Consider the following 21,378-nt stretch of genomic DNA (forward strand, 5'->3'; position numbering starts at 1 on the left):
GTACATAAAACTAAAATGTTAATTTCCATGATTAGCTAGTCTAACTCATATCAAGTAGGCGTACATCAATGTAAATGTATGGTGTTTAATTCTGATTAAAACCTGTAAGACAATTCCAATTTCTAAGACCCTGTTTGAATCTATCTGCTTGTGTTGGGCATGTCTGTTAATATTGTGAAACTACAGTAATCTGTGGACATTTGTCTTCCTTATTGAGGACATTTTTGTAATGTGGTGCTTCAAAACACATCTTGTCCCAAAATTACTCAGCTAGATCTTAACTTTTGCTCTTACAAAGAAAAAGTGGCAAAGGCACCCATCTTCTCTGTGGTGTTGTCACTGAAAATTGCACACAATTTTAAACAATCAACGAAAAAGCAGTATCTGCAGAAAGAGAACCATTGTGTTTCTTCTTCATTTTACATGACTGGAAGTGCATAAACACACATCTTATCCCTTCCCCACCTGTCCTTGTATTGTCACAATGTAACACCTGTATTTTTAGCCCTCCATTGATCAATACGATTGCTGCAGTCAAAGCACTTTAAAAGCATGCATTATTCATCTTGTGGTATATTCTTCTCATTTGCAAGATAACACAGCTCACAAATAAAAAAACATAACCTTCCAGAAGTATGCTATTGGTTTTCTTTCACCAAATCATGTTGGTTTTCTTAATCCATAAATTATTCAAGCTCAACTGAAAATTCAAGTACAAATATACATGTACAAAAAGGTTCCCGTAAATGAATATGTCTGCTCCTGCAGCATAACTGTTACATATGTGCTGTTGATACATTCTAGCCTATGTATCCTGCCTGGGAATAACACTTGCAGAATCCTCATACGCATATCGTTAATGCAGATTAGAAAGCCTATCCTTCACCCCTGGTATGAATTCGCTGTCCTGCTGAAAATGGGGGTCAAAAAAAAAAAAAGAGTGCGCCAACTCCCTCAAAACATTTTTTTCATTCTATAATTACAAAGTTTCTAAAACTGCCGCTTCATTTCATTCGTTTACCCACCATAACTGCTCACATAACAGGTACGTGCAATCAGCCAGTCAACAACACACTAACCGTACTGCCTGAAATACACTAGCCACTAACATTACCGCCATGGATGTATACCACTAGAAAACAGAAAGACCAGCACACTTGACCTAACTAAGGGATGCACTATCGGGGTGAGTTTCACTTTAACAGCCAGAGATACAGCAGACATAGAGTGTCCAAGACTTGAGTGGGCGAAAAATTGGGAAGTGGGTGGTGTTATTCTCCAGCTGAGCCTGAGGTGAAATTCCACTTGAACGATAAAGGAATTTACAGTGGAACAGCTTGAGTGAGCGCTCAATTCTCTTGACAGAGGATTATATTCAAATGTATCAGCTTTCAAAACACCTCCCCTAAGGTAGATGGGAACCTCATCAGGGTTCTGGTGATTGAGGATCAATTGGAAAGAACAGTTCAGATGCAGAATGAGAAGTGGAAACCAAGAGAGACTAGTTCAGCTGAGGACAATCATTTTGTTGTTGAATGTACCGCAGACATACCAGGAGGTGCATTCGCTGACAATTCTAGAATTAAGATCCTGGAGGAAGGGCAGAACTCTTTCATCAATACAACTATAAAGTATGAGGACATTTAGGCCATACAACCAATCTGAGTAACTTGAGCTTTTCTTTGTGAATACATTGTGTTTATTATCCATGTACGATTAATTTCCTTCCTACCTCAAAATATTACTAGTTGAGAAATTGGACTGGCAATAGGCTCAACATATTGTTACGCACCCGAGAGGATCGCCTCAATTTTATGCATGTACTGTTGTCTCTGGCTGGAGCAGTTTTACACGCAAAAAAAATAAAAAAATAATTCATTTGAAATCAATCTCAAATCAAGTCCAAGAAGGTTACCTTGTCAGCGTCCACTTTGCCCTTGACGAACTCGGACCTCCAGAACTGCAGGGCCTGGTCCAGAGTGAGGCCGATGCCCTTGAGGAACAGTCCGTACTGCATGCGCCCGCCGTGACGGAGGTGGTGGCTGTCCCTCAACCCCCGGTGGAGCTGCCTCATGCACAGGGGGTAGGACTTGGCCGATAGCTAGAGGAAGATACATTAACATATGCAGGCAAAAGGCAAGTCAACTATCTGACTCTACCATGGAAGTAATGCAATCAACAAGCTGCATGGAATTAACCATTTAATCCACCAATGACTCCATATTCAATATTTTATTTTTGCTCTATGAAAGCACAGATATGCAGCCAGTTTGTTATGTCACCTGCGATATCCTAATCCAGACTAAGCTAAACATGTATCGAGGCCTGGCTTCCTTATCACTTAAAGCTGCGGTGGTAGGTACTGTGAAAAAAATACAGCTCAATATCATGTAAATAAAGCACATGCACCTCTATACAATTGCCTTCCTCTAGACTTTCCTATCTTGTTCCATGTTCCCATTTTATTTTTAATGCCCTCACCATAGAACAGAGATGTAATGAAAAGTTCATTATAAATAAAACATTAATTGCTGATAAGGAGGAACGCTGATTTAGCAGACCAGCGAGAGAGAGGGGTTGCGGTGCCCGTCTAGCCCAGTCGTCTGGGGATCACAAGGTCCTGTATTAGCCACTCTTAGCTCAAGGCCAACATCACAGGTGCCGATCAGAGGTAGAAAAAAAAAAAACCTAGATCACAGACAGCCTTTTAATTCTGGTAGCAGATGTCAGGACCAAGTAGTAGAGGAAAGTCTTGCCAGTAGACCAGACAAAAGCTGCTTTCCTGATCGACGGATAGCCTTGGTTTATTATCCATTTCCTGCTCACCTTCATGCCCTGCCTGCGTCAGCAGACTTAGAAAGAATGCTGTGATTTTGCCATTGAAAAATGTAGTATTAAATATGTTCTGCATAGAAAAAGAAAACAAAGCATTGTGTGGGTGACATTTCCTATTGTATTGGGGGCAGGGAACGTTTCATTATGAATGCAAACATTTTGAGTCGAGCCCGTTGATTGAAAGGAAATGTTCTTGTTTATGCACCAGATCGTAAAAGTGCTTCTAATTTGATACATTACTTCCATTGACGGCGATTAAATGCAAGGAAAATCTGAAGGATGAAATTAGCAATTGCTGACGAGAATTGGAACAGCAGTGGTCTCTGAAATGGAGAAAGTGAAGAATACACAGTGAGGCTGAGCTGAGCTGTGGCCTCGGTCAGTTTAACTGCCCCTATGAGACACCACAATGGTTCATTAAAAACCCCTTCTGAATGTCCATGTAGAGAACGGCTGTGTCGCTAACGCAAAGACATTAGGAATGAAATCTGACCGCTTTTGCCTTTCAAACAGTAATCCTTGTGAAGACTGAAGAGACAATTTGCCAACACTTATAAGCATGACATGACCCTGTGCAATCAATAGACAAGAAGTTAAAAAGGACTAAGACTGTGTGTGAACTAGCTACTTGTTTGTGATCCTAAGGAGGTCTGATTATGGGAAAGCAGCGATGTAAGTGGTAATAAAACAGTAAACGCTGACCTCGGTTCGCGGTGAGTAAAGTAACACTCCCTGTACTGTTCCCGCAAAAGGTGCATAAAAGACGTTTACCCTCCACTACGCCACTGTTGGAAACATACAGTATGGACCAATACTGAGATCCTGTAGCAGCAGTTCTGTCCACCTATGACAGTTTACATTTCTGTTCTGATGTAATCAACATCCATCTGACTTGTCATCCCTAGTATAAATGTGCCCTTTGTGTTTCAATGCATACTCACCGGATCGATCTGCTCCAAAGAAATTTTCCCAATACTCTTCTGTATGCTGTAGTCCTGACCCACGTAAGCATGGCTACAAGGACAGAAATGGACCAACAAGAGAGGGGCAAAGAGAAATAGATGACTCCTGTCTATAACAATAGGTCCAGATAAATAACACAGTCATTAGCCTACAAAGTGCTACAGCAGGACATGGTTACATGGTTAGGGATCAGAGTCCATGATAACAAGCTTACTCTCCGCAGTCCTCATAGAAAGTTATAATTGTGCACTATACAGAAATTAAGTCTGACGTATTTCATTGAATGGTGGATTGCAGAGACATTTTTTGCAATTTCCATAGAGAAATATGTTTCAAATGCCCTTACATTTGGGAAATAAGTCCCAAAATGGAAATATGCAATGTTTCTCAAATAAAGTTTGGGGACCAGTGACCATTTTTCTGGAATAAGTCAAAAGTAATATTCTTCCTGCATGTTCTGCAGTTGTATCCATTTCTATTGTCCCTCCCAGCAAAATGTTGCATTGGTCAAGATCAATCCCATTGATCGATATCTGTGTGATTGATTTACCAGTGCCTGACATTTGAACAGGAGCCCTCCATAAATTAACTGACTTGTCTTTGTGCAACTTCAGTATGCCTTGCCAAAAAACAGTTGTTCAATGAAGAGGATCCCCAGCGACCCTATGTATTACACAACCTCTGGAATCTTACCCAGTTAACAAAACACTTAACTGTCTGAAAATTGCAGGAAGATACATTCATTTACACACTTTCAAAATCTAAATATTGCGTCCTCTCAAATGGCCTAATTTAGGCATCTTGATTTGATGCCATGGGTAAAGGTCAAACCCCTATTTAACCTACGAAAGCTTAATACATGTGAGGTGCGTCTTCTCGCTCCGATCACAGAGCCTTACGGCACTGATATAATCCAGATGACAGAAATTGAGACTAAATGCCATTTGAAAGGCCACTCGATTAAATGGAGCTCAACAGCCGGGTTACGGGCTAATCAGGTTTGTAAAACCATATCCTTTGACTTAAATTAGAGGCCTGGACCACGTATTGCCCATGAGGCAACATTAACAGAATATAAAGGGTCAGATGGCGATCATTTAAAAGAAATGTGTTTAAACAAGGTCCTTTTTCGGCATCACTAAAACGGTGTAAAGCTCAGTGCCATTGACTGTCACAAGTTTTACTATATCTGCAAGCTACTTAGATGAGGACATTTCATCTAATTGATTTATCATGTTAACTTACGGTAAACCAATATCTAGAATTTGTCATTTCATGGAAAATGATGAATTATAACTGTATTTAATCAAATATGACACATTCATCATTCAGAATGTATGTCCTAATAATTTATTGAGTTTTCCTAGTATGCCTTAAATTCTAAAGGAGAGGTGGTGTGCATTAGTTTAAAGGGGGATCAATGATGCACTCCAGAAGCTGCCTTTTGAAAATCAGTTAAGCCACATTTGTGGTTCCCAGAGATACAAAGACAACTTTGGCTGCGGATGAAACCGGATCCTTCCCTGGTAATCTAGCTTTTACCACAGAACGTCTCAAAGTGAAATGGAATCATCTGTGGGACCTAGCGATCGACGGTCCAAGCACAGGCTTTGGGCTTATGCTGCCGGCTCCATTCTGATGGAGCGGGGCCCTGCCAGCTATCGCTTCTGTGTCTAAATCCTCTTGTTTTCCCGTTTCGATTCAACAGCTAGTTTGCTTAAGGACACGGGTTTGATTCGAGGGTACAAGCTGGCCCCATGACACTACCTTATCTGGCTGCCCCAGCATGCATTGCCATGCATTGCAACACAGTGGGAAGCGTTCTGCAGTCGAAACAACCTAAGTGCCTGCAATGACGGATCCAATTAAAAGAGGCCTCAATCGGACTTCCTTAAAAACCAAATGAAACAGCTGGTTGGTAGAGTTGCCTTTGGGGAATGCTTCTTGTTTCCCTATCATTGAAAGCTGCAGGGGGGGTAGATGGCCAGTGAGACGCAGGTGGAAGGGCTGTAACCTAGCCCAGGACTTCCTAGCCCAGGACTTCCTGGTGGGTCCTTTTCTGAAAGCCAGGATGGGCTTTAGACCTGCAGGGCCCAGGTTGGATCACTCCTACACAGAGCAGGGGACTACACCTGAGGCTATTTCAGAAAGCCATTGAAAGAGAGCATGTGTGGAAGAGATTTCAAGGAGGGAGAAAAAAAAAAGAGATTGCGGGAAATTGTAATCTGCAGAGGTCGTCGTGGCGATAGAGGGATTCCTTGCCTTTATTTTGCTCAGGCAGTCTGTCGGTCATGGGTGGGTGGATACTGTCGGGCCTGGCTCTAAAAATAAAATCCCTGGCTTCCAGTTGACACATTAGCCTTGCTGTTTGCGTTCCATTATCACAGTGTTCAGAGACAGAGGGGACACGGTCTCAGAGGGAATCTAGCGTTAGGAACATTAGACCTTTTCTGGGAAACGTGGCACACAAAGCGGATTCAGGAACATTTGTGACGTGAATTTGAGTCGACCTAGAAATGAACTTAAAAATAAATAAGTACAGGTTTTTCTTTGGAGGGGGAGGGCTTCTTTTCAACAGAGGACTCAAGGTGCGAGTTCACCACAGTTATTTCAGTACCCTTTCAAATCAGGTTCCTGCCCCGTTAGTTTTGTCAAGCTGTATTTTTTGGGAATGCAACCATAATGACTATATTGTCATAATGAATAAACTAAAGCAGCAGCAGAGAAAGCAATAATGCTACTAATGATGCCAATTACCTGAGGTGGTTAAGCAGAGGTTGGAGTCGTTCATCAGACTGCACTGCCGGTAGGGAGCGGGCTGTCAGCTGCAAAGAAAAAAAAGGGCACCACATGAGAAACAGGAGCACATCAACATGTTTGGAAAACATCAGTGAACGTTGCTGAACGTTGAATGTTACGTTACTGTAATAATACTTCAATCTAAAAAGCAGAGGATATAGCCAAGGTCTTACAGAGTTTAACACCCTCACTGAAATGATATCACTCCATGGCTTATGGCGAGAGGAAGTGTTATTATCCTTGCCAGTTGGAAGAATTGGGACACCAACCCAGCGATGGTGATTCAGGTTTTACACAAGAGATATTTTATGAACCTCAACCACGAAGAGCCTTTTATCCCTCTCTGCACAAATTCCACAATTCTCACCATCAATTTTATTTACGAATATCCCATAAGCATTCGACTTGGGAAAGCTTCCACTTGGAAGTTTCCACACCAAGCTCTAACGTGATTCAGTCTTAAAACATGTTTATAAAACTGAACAAGAAGGAAATACCCCAAGAAAGTCTTAAACTTCCTCAGGCCTTTAGAAAAGACGCAGAGATGCTAAACTTAGAAGATATGGATCCAATGAGGTCCAAAATGGCCACCGAAACAATTAAAGCACATACAGATCTTTCGCCCTGCAAGGGTCATCAATTAATGCTGAAACCAGCGTGAGAAGATATCTGTTTAGCGGAGCTAGAACAGAGACAATGATGAAGAGACGTGGCATTGTGAGCTTGATCAAACTATTGAAACGGTGACAAATTGGATACCGTGGCCAGTCCAATGTGCCCTTTTCAGTCAATTGATCACCGCCTCCAGATCATAGGCGGTACCTTTCAGATTAAGAAAGAGCCAGACATATATAAAAAAAATAAAAAACTGACGCTGCAAACTGTAAAGGATGTCTTGTCTCATGGAGCTGGAGACAGATTTACTGACACATGGGTCAGTGTTCCCCTTCCTTTGTACACTTACCTACAACAGCTGCTCACCCCATTGATTGCTTCATTTTTCATGTTTATTGATCAACTGCATGCTGGCATTAAGTATAAGCATTTAAAAAACGTAGGCCTTGCTGTGAAGGTACAACTTAAGCATACTAAACATATATCTAACCATATATTACAAATTCAACAATCATGATATGGGTTTTCGGCTATCGACAATGACTATAAAAAAAAAGCCTGTTTTTAATCTGATCAGATTTCTCAATCCCAAAAGGTTAATCAGGCTTGCTTGACACGTCAGCCATAAATTGATACCGTACAAATGTTATTGCATCCTAACAACTGTAGATGCAAGACTGAAAAAAAGACACTGAAAACAGGAAAATATTTATGTCTCTTGAAATCAAAAATGACTGAGCGGGGAAATCTAGTCAGATGGAGATCCAGCTTTGAATTTGACGCCCTTTTAACTACACGCTTTCTGTGATATCCCCTCACCGTCCTTGACGGAAGCGAATCGCCATTTTAATAACACACAACAGCCACAATGGCACACTTATATGGGTGGAAGGAAAGGGTCCATTACCCCATTGCAGCGGCTGGTGAACCGGATAATTGCCACGAACGACGAACGGGAGTGACTCCCAATTTCTGAAGTCTAGCAGAGTGGGGTCAGCCTGTCTCGTTGTAGAGGAGCCAGACAAAAGATGAATCTCATACACTGACCGGAGAAGGACGGTGTCCTCCCTCCCCAGCTTCATTTCCATAACAATCACGTCCTGCTCTACAGTCTGCACATGGATATTTGATCCTGATTGGATACCGGATTGGACTCCGATCCCATTTTTGCAAAGCCTCCCTGCCACTTCACATTTATTAAATAATATATATCTTCATGAAGCCAAAGCAGAAGGATGTGTAACAACAACAATTGCTGAAGCATGCCTATCCGTGGAAAAAAGCATGCCTATCCGTGGAGTCAACTATTTTAATAAAAGGGAAGAGCAAAACCTTGCAAAAGTATTTCAGTACTCTACCAGTTTAACTTGAAGGGGGCTTTGACGCTCGTCGGATGTGGCAGGGTTTACAAACTATCACGGACTACAAAAAGAAACCCAGCCGCAAGCTGCACAGTGACGCGAGCCTACCTGAAGTTAAATTCCTTCAATGCTTGCTTTGAGGCAAGTGACAACCATGCATGAGAGCACCAGCAGTTCTGGCTGACTGTGCGATCTCGCTCTCTGTAACCGATGTGAGTAGGACCTTTAAACAGGTTAACATTCACAAGGCCGTGGGGGCCAGAGGGATTACCAGGACACGTATTAAGAGCATGCGCTGACTAGCTGGTGAGTGTCTTCACTGACATTTTAAACACTCCCTGACCCAGTCTGTAATACCTACATGTTTCAAGCAGACCACCATAGTCCCTGTGCCAAAGAATGCCAAGGTAACCTGTCTAAATGAATATCTCCCCGTAGCACTCACATCTGTAGCCATGAAATGTTTTGTAAGGCTGGTCATGGCTCACATCAACATCATCATCCCAAACACCCAAAATCCACTCCAATTCGTATAGCACCCCAACAGATCCACAGATGATGCAATCCTTATTGCACTCCACACTGCCCTCACCCATCTGGAAAAGAAGAACACCTATGTGAGAATGCTGTTAATTGACACCATAGTGCCCTCAAAGGTCAACACTAAGCTCAGGACCCTGGTACTGAACACCTCCCTCTGTAACTGGATCCTGAACATCCTGACAGGCCACCCCCAGGTGGTGAAGGTAGGCAACAACACATTCGCCATTGTCATATTTACAGTCGTACGTGGCCACGCACGACTTCAACACCATCATTACATCTGACGACACGACGGTGGTATGCCTGATCACAGACGACAAAACCGTCTATGGAGAGGAGGTCAGTGACCTGAAAGACAAAGGAGCTGATTGTGGACTACAGGAAATGGAGGTCTGAGCAAGCAACAATTCACATCGACAGGGCTGTACAGTAGTTGAGTAAGTAGAGAGTTTCAAGTTCCTGTGTCCACATCATTAAGGAATTAACATGGTCTACATACACCAACACAAATCGTGAAGGAACGGAATAAAAATAAATAAAATAACCTCTACCCCGCGGAGGCTGAAAAGATTCTGCATGGGCCCGCAGATCCTCAAAAAGTTCTACAGCTGCACCATCAAGAGCATCTTGACTGGCTGCATCACCGCTTGGTATGGCAACTGCTTGACATCTGACCACAAGGAGCTACATTGCCATCCAGGACTTCTATACCGGGCAGTGTCAGAGGAAAGCCCTAAACATTTTCAAAAGACTCCAGCCACCAAAGTCAGACTGTTCTATCTGCTCTCACACGGCAAGTGGTAGCGATGAACCAAGTTTGGAACTAAACAATACCCGGACTAGCTTCTACCCCCAAGCCATAAGACAACTAAATAAAAATAAACTAAACATGCAACAAGAAATTCTGTCAATTTAAATAAATAAATTAGGCCTCAATCCATAGATTGGACAGGGGTGCTGCCATGGGTGGGCATAGGCCCACACACTTGGGAGCCAGGCCCAACCCACTCAGAATGAGTTTTTCCCCCCACATAAGGGCTTTATTACAGATAGAAATACTCCTCAGTTTCATCAGCTTTCGGGGTGGCTGGTCTCAGACGATACCGCAGATTAAGAAGCTGGATGTGGAGGTCCTGAGCTGGCGTGGTTATGCGTGGTCTGCGGTTGTGAGGCCGGTTGGACGTGCTGCCAAATTCTCTAAAATGACGGGAGGCGTCTTATGGTAGAGAAATGAACATTCAATTCTCTGACAACAGCTCTGGTGGAGATCCCTGCAGTCAGCATGCCAATTGCAGGCACCCTCAAAACTTGAGACATCTGTGGCATTGTGTTGTGTGACAAAACTGCAAACATGCTGGTCAATCAGCTTCTTGTTATGCCATTCAGGTGGAGGATTGATTATTGTGGCAAAGGAGGAATGCTCTCTAACGGGTATGAAAACAAACGTGCACAAAATTGGATCTAAATAAACTTTTTTGCATATGGAACATTTCTGGGATCTTTTATTTCAGCTCATGAAACGTGGGACCAACACCTTACATGTTGCATTTATATTTTTGTTCAGTATAGTTAGGACCACAATGGAAATAATATTTTAAGCTTTGTGTTATCCTTGATGGTTTTCTTAAATTGTATGTGGACGTGTCACCGGCTGGAGTGCCTTTATGAATGAATGAATGTGTGTGTAAACTCGGCAAAAAAACAAGTGTCCTCTTACTGTCAACTGCATTTATTTTCAGCAAACTTAACATGTGTAAATATTTGTATGAACATAACAAGATTCAACAACTGAGACAAACTAAACAAGTTCGACAGACATGTGATTAACAGACACAAAATAATGTGTCCCTGAACAAAGGGGGGGTCAAAAGTAACAGTCTGTATCCATTGTGGCCAAGATCGATCCCGCTCCAGAGTACAGGCCTCGGTGTAACGCTCATTCCTTTAACGATAAATGCAAATCCGACCATCACCCCTGGTGAGACAAAACCGCGACTCGTCAGTGAAGAGCACTTTTTGCCAGTCCTGTCTGGTCAAGTGAAGGTGGGTTTGTGCCCATAGCGGACGTTGTTGCCGGTGATGTCTGGTGAGGACCTGCCTTTACAACAGGCCTATAAGCCCTCAGTCCAGCCTCTCTCAGCCTATTGCGGACAGTCTGTGCACTGATGGAGGGATTGTGCGTTCCTGGTGTAACTCGGGCAGTTGTTGTTGCTTGTACCTGTCCCGCAGGTGTGATGTTCGGATGTACCGATCCTGTGCAGGTGTTGTTACACGTGTAGAAAAGCCTCTTCAGTAGAAAAGCCTCTTTAGTGTCCTAAGTTTTCATAACTGTGACCCTAATTGCCTACCGTCTGTAAGCTGTTAGTGTCTTAATGACCTTCCACAGGTGCATGTTCATTAATTGTTTATGGTTCATTGAACAAGCATGGGAAACAGTGTTTCTTTTTAAGTGGGAGAACTTGCACAAATGGTGACTGACTAAATACTTTTTGCCCCACTGTATGTATGTAAAAATTGTATAATAAATTCAATCAAATCACTCAACTAAATAGCTACCCGGACTATCTACATTGACCCTCTTTGCACCAACTCTTGACTCGTCACATATCTATACTGTTGCCTCGTCACTTTACCTCTAACTATATGTACATATGTACCTCGCACCCCTACACATCGACTCGGAACTGGTAGCCTGTGTATATAGCCAAGTTATCGTGACTCATTGTGTAGTTATTCCTTGTGTTATAATTTTTCTCTCTGCATTGTTGGGAAAGGCCCATAAGGATGCAGTTCACTGTTGCTTACAAGGCATGAAACAAAGACATTTTTATTTGATCTTAAAGGGATACTTCAGGATTTTGGCAATGAGGTCCTTTAACTACTTACCCAGTATTAGATGCTAACACTAGTTAGCATTGGCTCCTGAAACTACCTGAAACTTCCTTCATACTGTACACAGACATAAAAATGGTATCCACGAGTTCATCTGACTCAGGGGAAGTTGAAAAAGGGCCTCATTGCCAAAACCCCAAAGTATCCCTTTAACATTTAAGTTTCATAACAATATGAAAGGTTCTAGTGTTCTTCTGGCGAACAATTATGGGTGGGGGGAAAACAACATTAATCAAAAGGTCCAATGCAGCCGTTAATCTCAATATAAAATAACTTCTGGGTAAGAATGAAGTGCCTTATTATGAAAAATAGCTTCTTAGCAAAGAGCATTCTCTCAAGAAAGAATTTTGTTAAGACTGTCTGGGAGTCTGAATGGGGAGGGGAAAACTGAAAACAAGATGTTATTGCCAGAGGTTTGGAACCTTTTCTTATTGGTTTATGAACTGGCGATGTCACCAGGCAGGCCAAAACTCCATCCCAATAAAACAGGCTGAAATTTCAGATATTCATTTCAAACAGTGCTTACACTAAAAGGGAATTATCATAATTTTCACAGTATTATTCCAACCTCAGTGTGGAATTGTATATAAAAACACCAGCGAATCTTGTTTGACTGCACTGGTCCTTCAAGAAAAAACATCTAAACATACATTTGGCTTCCACATCATAAGAGCACTTTATGGTGCAATTTTACATATTCTGTGCAAATAAATGTGTTAAGCATTTAAGTACATTTGGCTACATTAATTACAATTCCTTCCTGTATTATATTAACGACAATACAGAATTGTTCCAGGACTATAGTGTTGCACTGATGTTTCCCACATAAGCGCTTCCCAAAACCCCTGGGCTGGTTTAAATATTTGCTCTGTGGCTCACAATAGTTTTAATATGACTGACACTATATGACCCTATACAATGTACAACACATGTACTTCCAGTCAGTTATTGGACAGTAACTGCATTGACCGTCTAATGGAAAACACTTCAGTCTATTTCTGAGCAGAAAGGTTGTCATAATAACCTCAGCAATTTGAAAAAAAAATATATATATATTTCTCCATGCTATCATCTACAACTTAATGGCGTAAATAGGTTGCTTTCTGAAGTTAAAAAGCACTTGAGAGAGAGAACACTTTCCAGTGGTTCACTGGAAAGCAATAATACATAATGACAAGACAGCTCCACCAACAGGCCAAACTGTAGAAAAACAGGTTCTCAAGAATACCGTTTTTCCTCATCTTTACAATGATAATTGTGTAGTCTATTCAAATAACAGTCTCAAAAAATATCACGTCAGGGTTTTCAAGAACCGCTGACAGAATTGCGTTAGGCACTGCCCCTAAACTATTAGTATGAGGGACCAATGCACTGTTCCCCATTGGATGTCGACCAAATAACACAGAATCCATCTGGATACAGAGAGGGCTTGAAAGCTAAACTTGGGGGGCTTGTGAACCAGACTGCCTCTGAACTTGAATCAAACTTTTTCCTTCTAGGACTGACTGGGGTCATGCATCTGAAAGCAAATAAAGTCAGTTATCTTACTGAGCTTACACACAGACAGCGATAGTGTAATGCAACACTGGGGGAAGTGTGGGTCATCTGTACCTTGGACTGGCGCTCCATGGAAACAGCTTGCCAAGCATAAGCACGTAGCGAAAGGGGGAGGAGGTGGAGGAGATGGGGAGTGAGTTGGGGCGGTTTCCAAAGTTACTCATCTCTAGAGCGTTGGTCAATAAAGAGCGTCTGTGGGAACGTCATGACATCCCAGCTGCCTACGTTTGCAAAGGTCGACATCACATTGACTTCACAAATGGCTCATTTGCATGCATCTAATGATTCCCTAGTCAGCGGTTCTCCAGGTTTTAAAGACTTTTCTGAAATGGGTAAAATGTCACAATCGCTGCATAAAAGGTTACGTGTCAAGAAACACCAAGAGAAGAGAAGATCTGGGTTTAGAAGCTCTAGTATTGGGATCTTTCAGTAAATACATCTTAAGGAATGTATGTCTTAAGGAATGTTCTCTACATCTTTACTCATTCGACAAAACGACAAGCAAAGAACATGGGATATCGAGTACGGTTATATGCACGCAATACGATTGTGGATATTCGGATATACAGTTCACATACACCTTAGCCAAATACATTTAAACTCAGTTTCACACAATTCCTGACATTTAATCCTAGTAAAAATTCCCTGTCTTAGGTCAGTTGGGATCATCACTTTATTTTAAGAATGTGAAATGTCAGAATAATAGTAGAGAGAATTATTTATTTAAGCTATTATTTCTTTCATCACATTCCCAGCGGGTCAGAAGTTAATGTACACTCAATCAGTATTTGGTAGCATTGCCTTTAAATTGTTTAACTTGAGTAAAATGTTTTGGGTAACCTCCCACAAGCGTCCCACAATAAATTGGGTGAATTTTGGCCCATTCCTCCTGATAGTGCTGGCGTAACTGAGTCAGGTTTGTAGGCCACCTTGCTCGTACACACTTTTTCAGTTCTGCCCACAAATTTTCTATAGGATTGAGGTCAAGGCTTTGTGATGGCCACACCAATACCTTGACTTTGTTGTCCTTAAGCCATTTTGCCACAACTTCGGTAGTATGCTTTGGGTCATTGTCCATTTGGAAGACGCATTTGCAACCAAGCTTTAACTTCCTGACTGATGACTTGAGATGTTGCTTCTATATATCCACATACCTTTCCTCCCTCATGATGCCATCTATTTTGTGAAGTGCACCAGTCCCTCCTGCAGCAAAGCACCCCCACAACATGATGCTGCCACCCCCGTGCTTCACGGTTGGGATGGTGTTCTTCTGCTTGCAAGCCTCCCCCTTTTTCCTCCAAACATAACGATGGTCATTATGGCCCATCAGTTCTATTTTTGTTTCATCACACCAGAGGACATTTCTCCAAAAAGTACGACCTTTGTCCCCATGTGCAGTTGCGAACCAGTCTGGCTTTTTTATGGCGGTTTTGGAGCAGTGGCTTCTTACTTGCTGAGCGGCCTTTCAGGTTATGTCGATATAGGACTCATTTTACTAGGGATAAAGATACCTTTGTACCCTTTTCCTCCAGCATCTTCACAAGGTCCTTTGCTGTTTATCTGGGATTGATTTGCAATTTTCGCACCAAAGTACATTGATCTCTAGGAGACAGAACACGTCTCCTTCCTGAGCAGTATGACGGCTGCGTGGTCCCATGGTGTTTATACTTGCATACTATTGTTCGTACAGATGATATGGTATGAAGGACGAACCAGACAATTTTTCTTTCTGGGGTCTTGGCTGATTTCCCCATGATGTCAAGCAAAGAGGCACTGAGTTTGAAGCTAGGGCTTGAAATACATCCCCAGGTACGCCTCCAATTGACTCAATGTATGTAAATTAGCCTATCAGAAGCTTCTAAAGCCATGACATAATTTTCTGGAATTTTCCAAGCAGTTTCAAGGCACAGTCAATTTAGTGCATGTAAACTTCTGACCTACTGGAATTGTGATACAGTGAATTATAAGTGGAATAATCTGTTTGTAAAAAATTGTTGGAAAAATTACTTGTATCATGCACAACGTAGATGTCCTAATTGACTTGCCAAAACTATAGATTGTTAACAAGAAATTTGTGGAGTGGTTGAAAAACTAGTTTTAATGACTCCAACATAAATGTATGTAAACTTCCGAAATTCAACTGTAACAGTTCATTTAAAAACGTTAAAATGCTTTGGAAGAAGTATGATTTCCCTAATAATCCTGTTTACATGGAAATCAGGCTACCTGATGGAACCTAAATAAATGCAGAAAAATTACAACTAAAATTAACGTTCTACCACAGCGACCATGTTATTTTCCCAAAGCATATTTGATTCAGAGTACGGACATAAAATGTTTGTATGTGAACTATTTCTAATGTGCATGTCAAAACTCACTTCACTCGCGCATAAGAGGGCTGCTTGTGCTACCGGTGCTAGCACATGTCCAGCTCAAATACACCGCTGGAACGCCAATTAAGCTGTTTACATCTCCTAATAATTTAAAAGCTTACTCAGAAAACCTGTTGTTTTATTCGGTGTATCCTTACTTTGATTATCTTAAAACGGCATATGGTCAACATCGGAATACAACGTTTACATGACTGATGCCATAATCAGTTTAATATTAAGTGTGAAAATTAAGTGTGCATATAAACATACTCAGTGATGGGTATTGGTCCCCAAAATGTACCGTATTAGTGTTCATTATTACGCAAACACATTCAACATGAGACTCCGTTCTAGCATTTGCATGTTGCATGCAGCATTTGCCAATGGTGTGGTATAACTGGAAGGTCATTACATTAGGAAGAAATTGAAATAATATCAACCCCAATATTGAACATATGCAACCACAAAAACAAAAAATGTGCCCACTTTACTCCCGAGTGAATTTTAGACCTTGGGGATATCTATGCATCATTTAATTCTCAAGCGGCACAGATGTTCCTACGGTTTGATATCTCCATCAAATCAGCTTAGGTATTTACATTTCATATCATTTGTGACATCGATCTAGACTTGGCATATCCTTATTGAAAACAAAACCCTCATACACATTCTCTAAAAATGTTAGGGGCGTGAAATGCTGTAAGCAGGATGATTGCTGATGCGGTTCCAAATCCCAATATGTCACTCTTTATTGGCTATTGGATTAGAATGGTCTGGATATAAGACGGAAAGTAATCTTCCCCTTGTTGACAGAGACATCAGCATCTCGATAGGCAATCAGTAATACGGAAATTGACTTGACAAGATGCACTATCCGGAACCAGCAAAGGGTATCTGTCCAACAAAGATATGGATGTTTCAGCACTAGGGGTTGAGTAAAGGTGTACTGAAATTGCGACACTGCAAGAGAGCCACAATATTGGCTATTTCTGTGCACATTCATTTCAGGAGCTTTGATGGTTATCGGAGAGCTAGCAAATAAATAATTTGACAAGTTAATGAATGCAATAGGGAAATGTGTTCATGATCAGTGAACAGGGACTATCTCAACGTATATTGGTGGTCAACCAAGCCCGTGGTAGCATGATTACACATACCTCTTTAAAAACACACCTCAATATTGGCAGGGTCACTCATGCATTGTTCGTGTATGAATAAATTACATTGTTAACATGCTCTGACAATGACACTGCAGATGGCAATGTGTCTGCTAATTTAGAATTGAGACCATGTTCTGGTGGCATGGGTATCTGAGGGCACTAGTTTAAAGCCTGCAAAGACAGGTGCGCTGAAATCTGGTTGCTAAGAAACACTAGCTCCACACCTTGAGCATCTCAACACTACCACCTTAGAGGAAAATGAAGACAGGGGAGGGAATATTCTACTACAAAGACTCAGTCATTATGCCTAACACAATGCAAATGAATTTGTTTATGGAGTGTCAACAATACAAACTGTATTGTAAATAACTAAATTAAATGTTATACATGTGTTGCCAGCGGGACACATTAAAGGGTCAAGCTGCAGTTGCTACATCCATTATTGGACTTCTAAATGTACCCATTGATTCTTGAAGAATATAAAACAACTTAAATACATAATAAGCTTAATTCAACTGTCATACCCCCATCAGAACCCAAAATAACCTTGTTTTACTCCAATGTCCGTAAACAATGTAAAATGTAAACCAACACTACATTTAGACATCGTGGATGGTCAATCCTTGAATCCATAGCTCTGTTTATACATTTGAGAGTGGTTCCATTTCTCCAGCTCCATCGCTCAGCTTTTTACTGAAACAGAGGCGAGGAGATGGCTTTGTTATGGTTTCAACTGTTGATTGCCGCTTTATGGAGTTAAATTAACCTACAGCGGGAGTAGCTGCCTTCAGCATCCCCTACTTTCACAGACTATTGAAAATAAAATGTCATGATGAATCACATTGTGGCCTTGGTGACCAGTCACAAACTTGCTGCACAAACATCATTATTTATTTGATTTCAGCCAAGAAGCCCCATGATGCCAATTAGAACAGAGGAGCTTTCAGGAGCTGATTGATTAAAAACACCAACTGTCTTGCTAGCATTACAGCAAAATGTCATTTTATGCTAATTCTGGGAAGCTCGGGGACAGCAGTGAAAGTGCAGAGTAGGCATTAAAGCTTGGCAGACCATGCAGATGGCTGACATATGAATTGATGAGAGGTGCAGGACCGTTTAAAAAAGTCTGAATACTGTGGATCACCACTTCACACAAACGGAGCTACTGATATTTTAATGTAAAAACCTAACCAAAAGGTATGAAAGTGGACATAGCATCAGAACACCTATGCACATGTACGCACATCTTAGGAGCATGGCTTTAACTCCAGGAAATATAAAAGAGCAGATGATGATTCTGTTCACAAACAACATTATGCACAAACTGTACTAAAGGGTCAAGATGGGATTCAGTTGAACTAATTCCAAGGCATCAACTTCTATATACATTAATTTAGCCTTTGAGAAGAATTATGAATTAAATAGTTCAATTCTTATTTTACCTTCACTCACTTCACACAGGAAAAAAACAAATCAGAAAAAAACTAGCATGTATTCAATACCATTTCAAGTCTGTATAAATTCCAATGACATTGAATTTAAATCACCCAACAAAAAGTATGTATAGTGCATTTAACAGATTGTTAAAACTCATCTGGGAAGGAAGAAGTAGTGGATAGTTGAAAAACATCTGTCCTTTATTTGATCAGCCAGAGTAAGACATGCTGAACAACTGAGGGGAATGGTGGTGCGCTATAGTGAAATATCACAGTAGATCACAGAAGCAATTTCTTCCCTGGCTCAGCGATGAGTTAAAGGTCACCCATCTTAAAGGGGAAAGACTGTCTGCCTCCAAACACAACTCCCCGCTTCTAGGGACCAACAAGAAGCGTTAACACAATGGCAACATTACATGTCAGGTTGCGACACAGTACTCAATCTACAAGGTGCTGAACTAAAAGTGCTGGAGGACAAACAGGGGGGAAAACCTTTTCATATACAGAGACAAATGGCGACAAAAAAAAGTCAAGCATTACCATATTTTCTGCGCATCAAGATGGCCTAAAACGTGCACTTCATGTCAGATACACCTGCAAGGTGTGTGGCCTGGAAGAACATGTGCAGTACAACAACAAAACCAAAGAAAAAGGCGATTCGACGCCAAATGAAGGCTAGGTCCCTGAGGGCAGAGGGATCTCTCAACACTTCATAAATGCCTGCAGTTCCCACATACTGGCGGGTCTGGGAACGACCTAATAGGCTGGCAAGATCTAGGGACACCAGAGTCGGTGATATTCATCAGGCAAAATGGGCTGGGGAAAAAAAGGTTCAGGGCAGAGAGACATGTTGTCACTGAACGTGCCTGAAATACATTGGAAGTTCCTCATCCTCAAGCTCCAAAGGATGTCCATCATTTGTTGTCATATGTCAGCGTAATGGCCAATGAGTAAAGTATGGCCTGGTTTGTGGTTTAGACTGTCACTACAACCTTACATTTTCTATTCAGAAATTAATTGGGCCTAATGTTTGGTTAAACTACGGCGCCAACGACATATAATTAATTTAATGGTTTATGTTTGGGTATTAAACCCTCAAACACATTTGGTCCATGCTACTCACAAATAAAATCCCCTTCAGCGTAATTGAAACGAGGTGAAACTGCTATATGGGCATACAGTGGGGCAAAAAAAGTATTTAGTCAGCCACCAATTGTGCAAGTTCTCCCACTTAAAAAGATGAGAGGCCTGTAATTTTTATCATAGGTACACTTCAACTATGACAGACAAAATGAGAAAAATAAATCCAGAAAATCACATTGTAGGATTTTTAATTAATTTATTTGCAAATGATGGTGGAAAATAAGTATTTGGTCAATAACAAACAAGCAAGATAGTGCTAAAGTAAAAATGGTCTGTCTTCGGTTGAAACACTCACTACAGAGTTCCAAACTGCCTCTGGAAGTCATCGGACGCTACATTAAATGGGTTTCCATGGCCAAGCAGCCGCATACAAGCCTAAGATCACCATGCACAACGCCGAGCGTTGGCTGGAGTGGTGTAAAGCTCTCCACCATTGGACTCCGGAGCAGTAGAAACGCATTCTCTGGAGTGATGAATCAAGCTCCACCATCTGGAAGTTCGACGTACGAATCTGTTTGGCGGATGACAGGAAAATTCTAGACAATTCTGTGCTTTGAACTTTGTGGCAACAGTTTGGGGAAGGCCCTTTCCTGTTTCAGCATGACAATGCCCCCGTGCACAAAGCAAGGTCCATACAGAAATGGTTTGTTAAAATGTGTGTGGAAGAACTTGACTGGCCTGCACAGAGCTCTGACCTCAAACCCATCAAACACCTTTGGGATGAATTAGAACACCAGCTGCGAGCCAGGCCTAATCAGCCAACATCAGTGCCCCACCTCAGTAATGTGCTTGTGACTGAATGGAAGCAAGTCCCCTCAGCAATGTTTTAACATCTAGTGGAAAGCCTTCCCAGAAGAGTAGAGGCTGTTAAGGCAGCAAAACAGGGGACCAACTCCATATTAAAATGTTCATGAGTTTGGTATAAGATGTTCAATGAGCGGGTGTCCACATACTTATGGTCATGTAGTGTATGTGCCTATACACGAAATAAACCTTTACAATTTAACACCTTTACTAACTGCAACAATTCCATTTCAGTAAATAATATCTTAAAAATTCATCTCACTTCTCTAGTTTGTCAATTGCAAATTAACTCAATTTAGAAGTACGCCATCGGAAAATTGCAAACAATGTTTACCCACCGATATTGTACACAAGCTATGCATTGGCAACAAGGCGCTTCACAACGCGGTTAATGTAGAGTAATAATAAAATTTAAAAAATGGGAAAGTTCAATAAGCAATTCATCTTAAAACAGAGAAGAGTAATGAGATGCCACAACAGTGACTACAAGGCAGAGCGGAACCTGCTGGTTCATGTGACACAGGCTCTCCTTGTGAAGATTTCCACCCGCACTGCTCTGGGAGATGAAGACTTTAATATTTAAACAGCCTCTCTTCACCACAAGAAGCAATGTGAAAAATAATTTGAATTTTGAAATATTAATCCGGTTGGCTTTTATACGCGAAAGCCTTCATCAAGGTGGAAGGAAAGGACTCCGCAGCAGCCCAGGTGGAGTTTTTACAGGTGGAATAGAATATCACAAACATGCTGGTGCGGTCATCCTAGTGACCTCAGGAACAAGAACCCAATAGGGGGTTAAATAGTGTTCCTTTTACATCAACTAGGAACGGTCCTATTATTAAAACACCTACAAAGTACATTGTTATTCAGTACCGGTCAAAAGTTTGGACATACCTAC

The 21,378-nt window shown here is 41.4% G+C and overlaps 1 protein-coding gene across 1 annotated transcript in view; it reads right to left on the minus strand.

The window, feature by feature from the left end:
- Window positions 1-21,378, minus strand: part of prim2 (DNA primase subunit 2) — a 100,854-nt gene that overhangs the window by 35,640 nt on the left and 43,836 nt on the right. Inside the window, exons 8-10 of the mRNA XM_024430266.2 lie at window positions 6,556-6,623; window positions 3,777-3,849; window positions 1,916-2,101 (exon numbers count right to left, since the gene is read on the minus strand). Of these exons, the coding sequence (XP_024286034.1) occupies window positions 1,916-2,101; window positions 3,777-3,849; window positions 6,556-6,623 (327 nt within the window). The remainder of the gene's footprint in view (window positions 1-1,915; window positions 2,102-3,776; window positions 3,850-6,555; window positions 6,624-21,378) is intronic.

The sequence above is a fragment of the Oncorhynchus tshawytscha genome, linkage group LG01 (assembly GCF_018296145.1).
Source record: "Oncorhynchus tshawytscha isolate Ot180627B linkage group LG01, Otsh_v2.0, whole genome shotgun sequence".
NCBI classification, from domain to species: domain Eukaryota; kingdom Metazoa; phylum Chordata; class Actinopteri; order Salmoniformes; family Salmonidae; genus Oncorhynchus; species Oncorhynchus tshawytscha.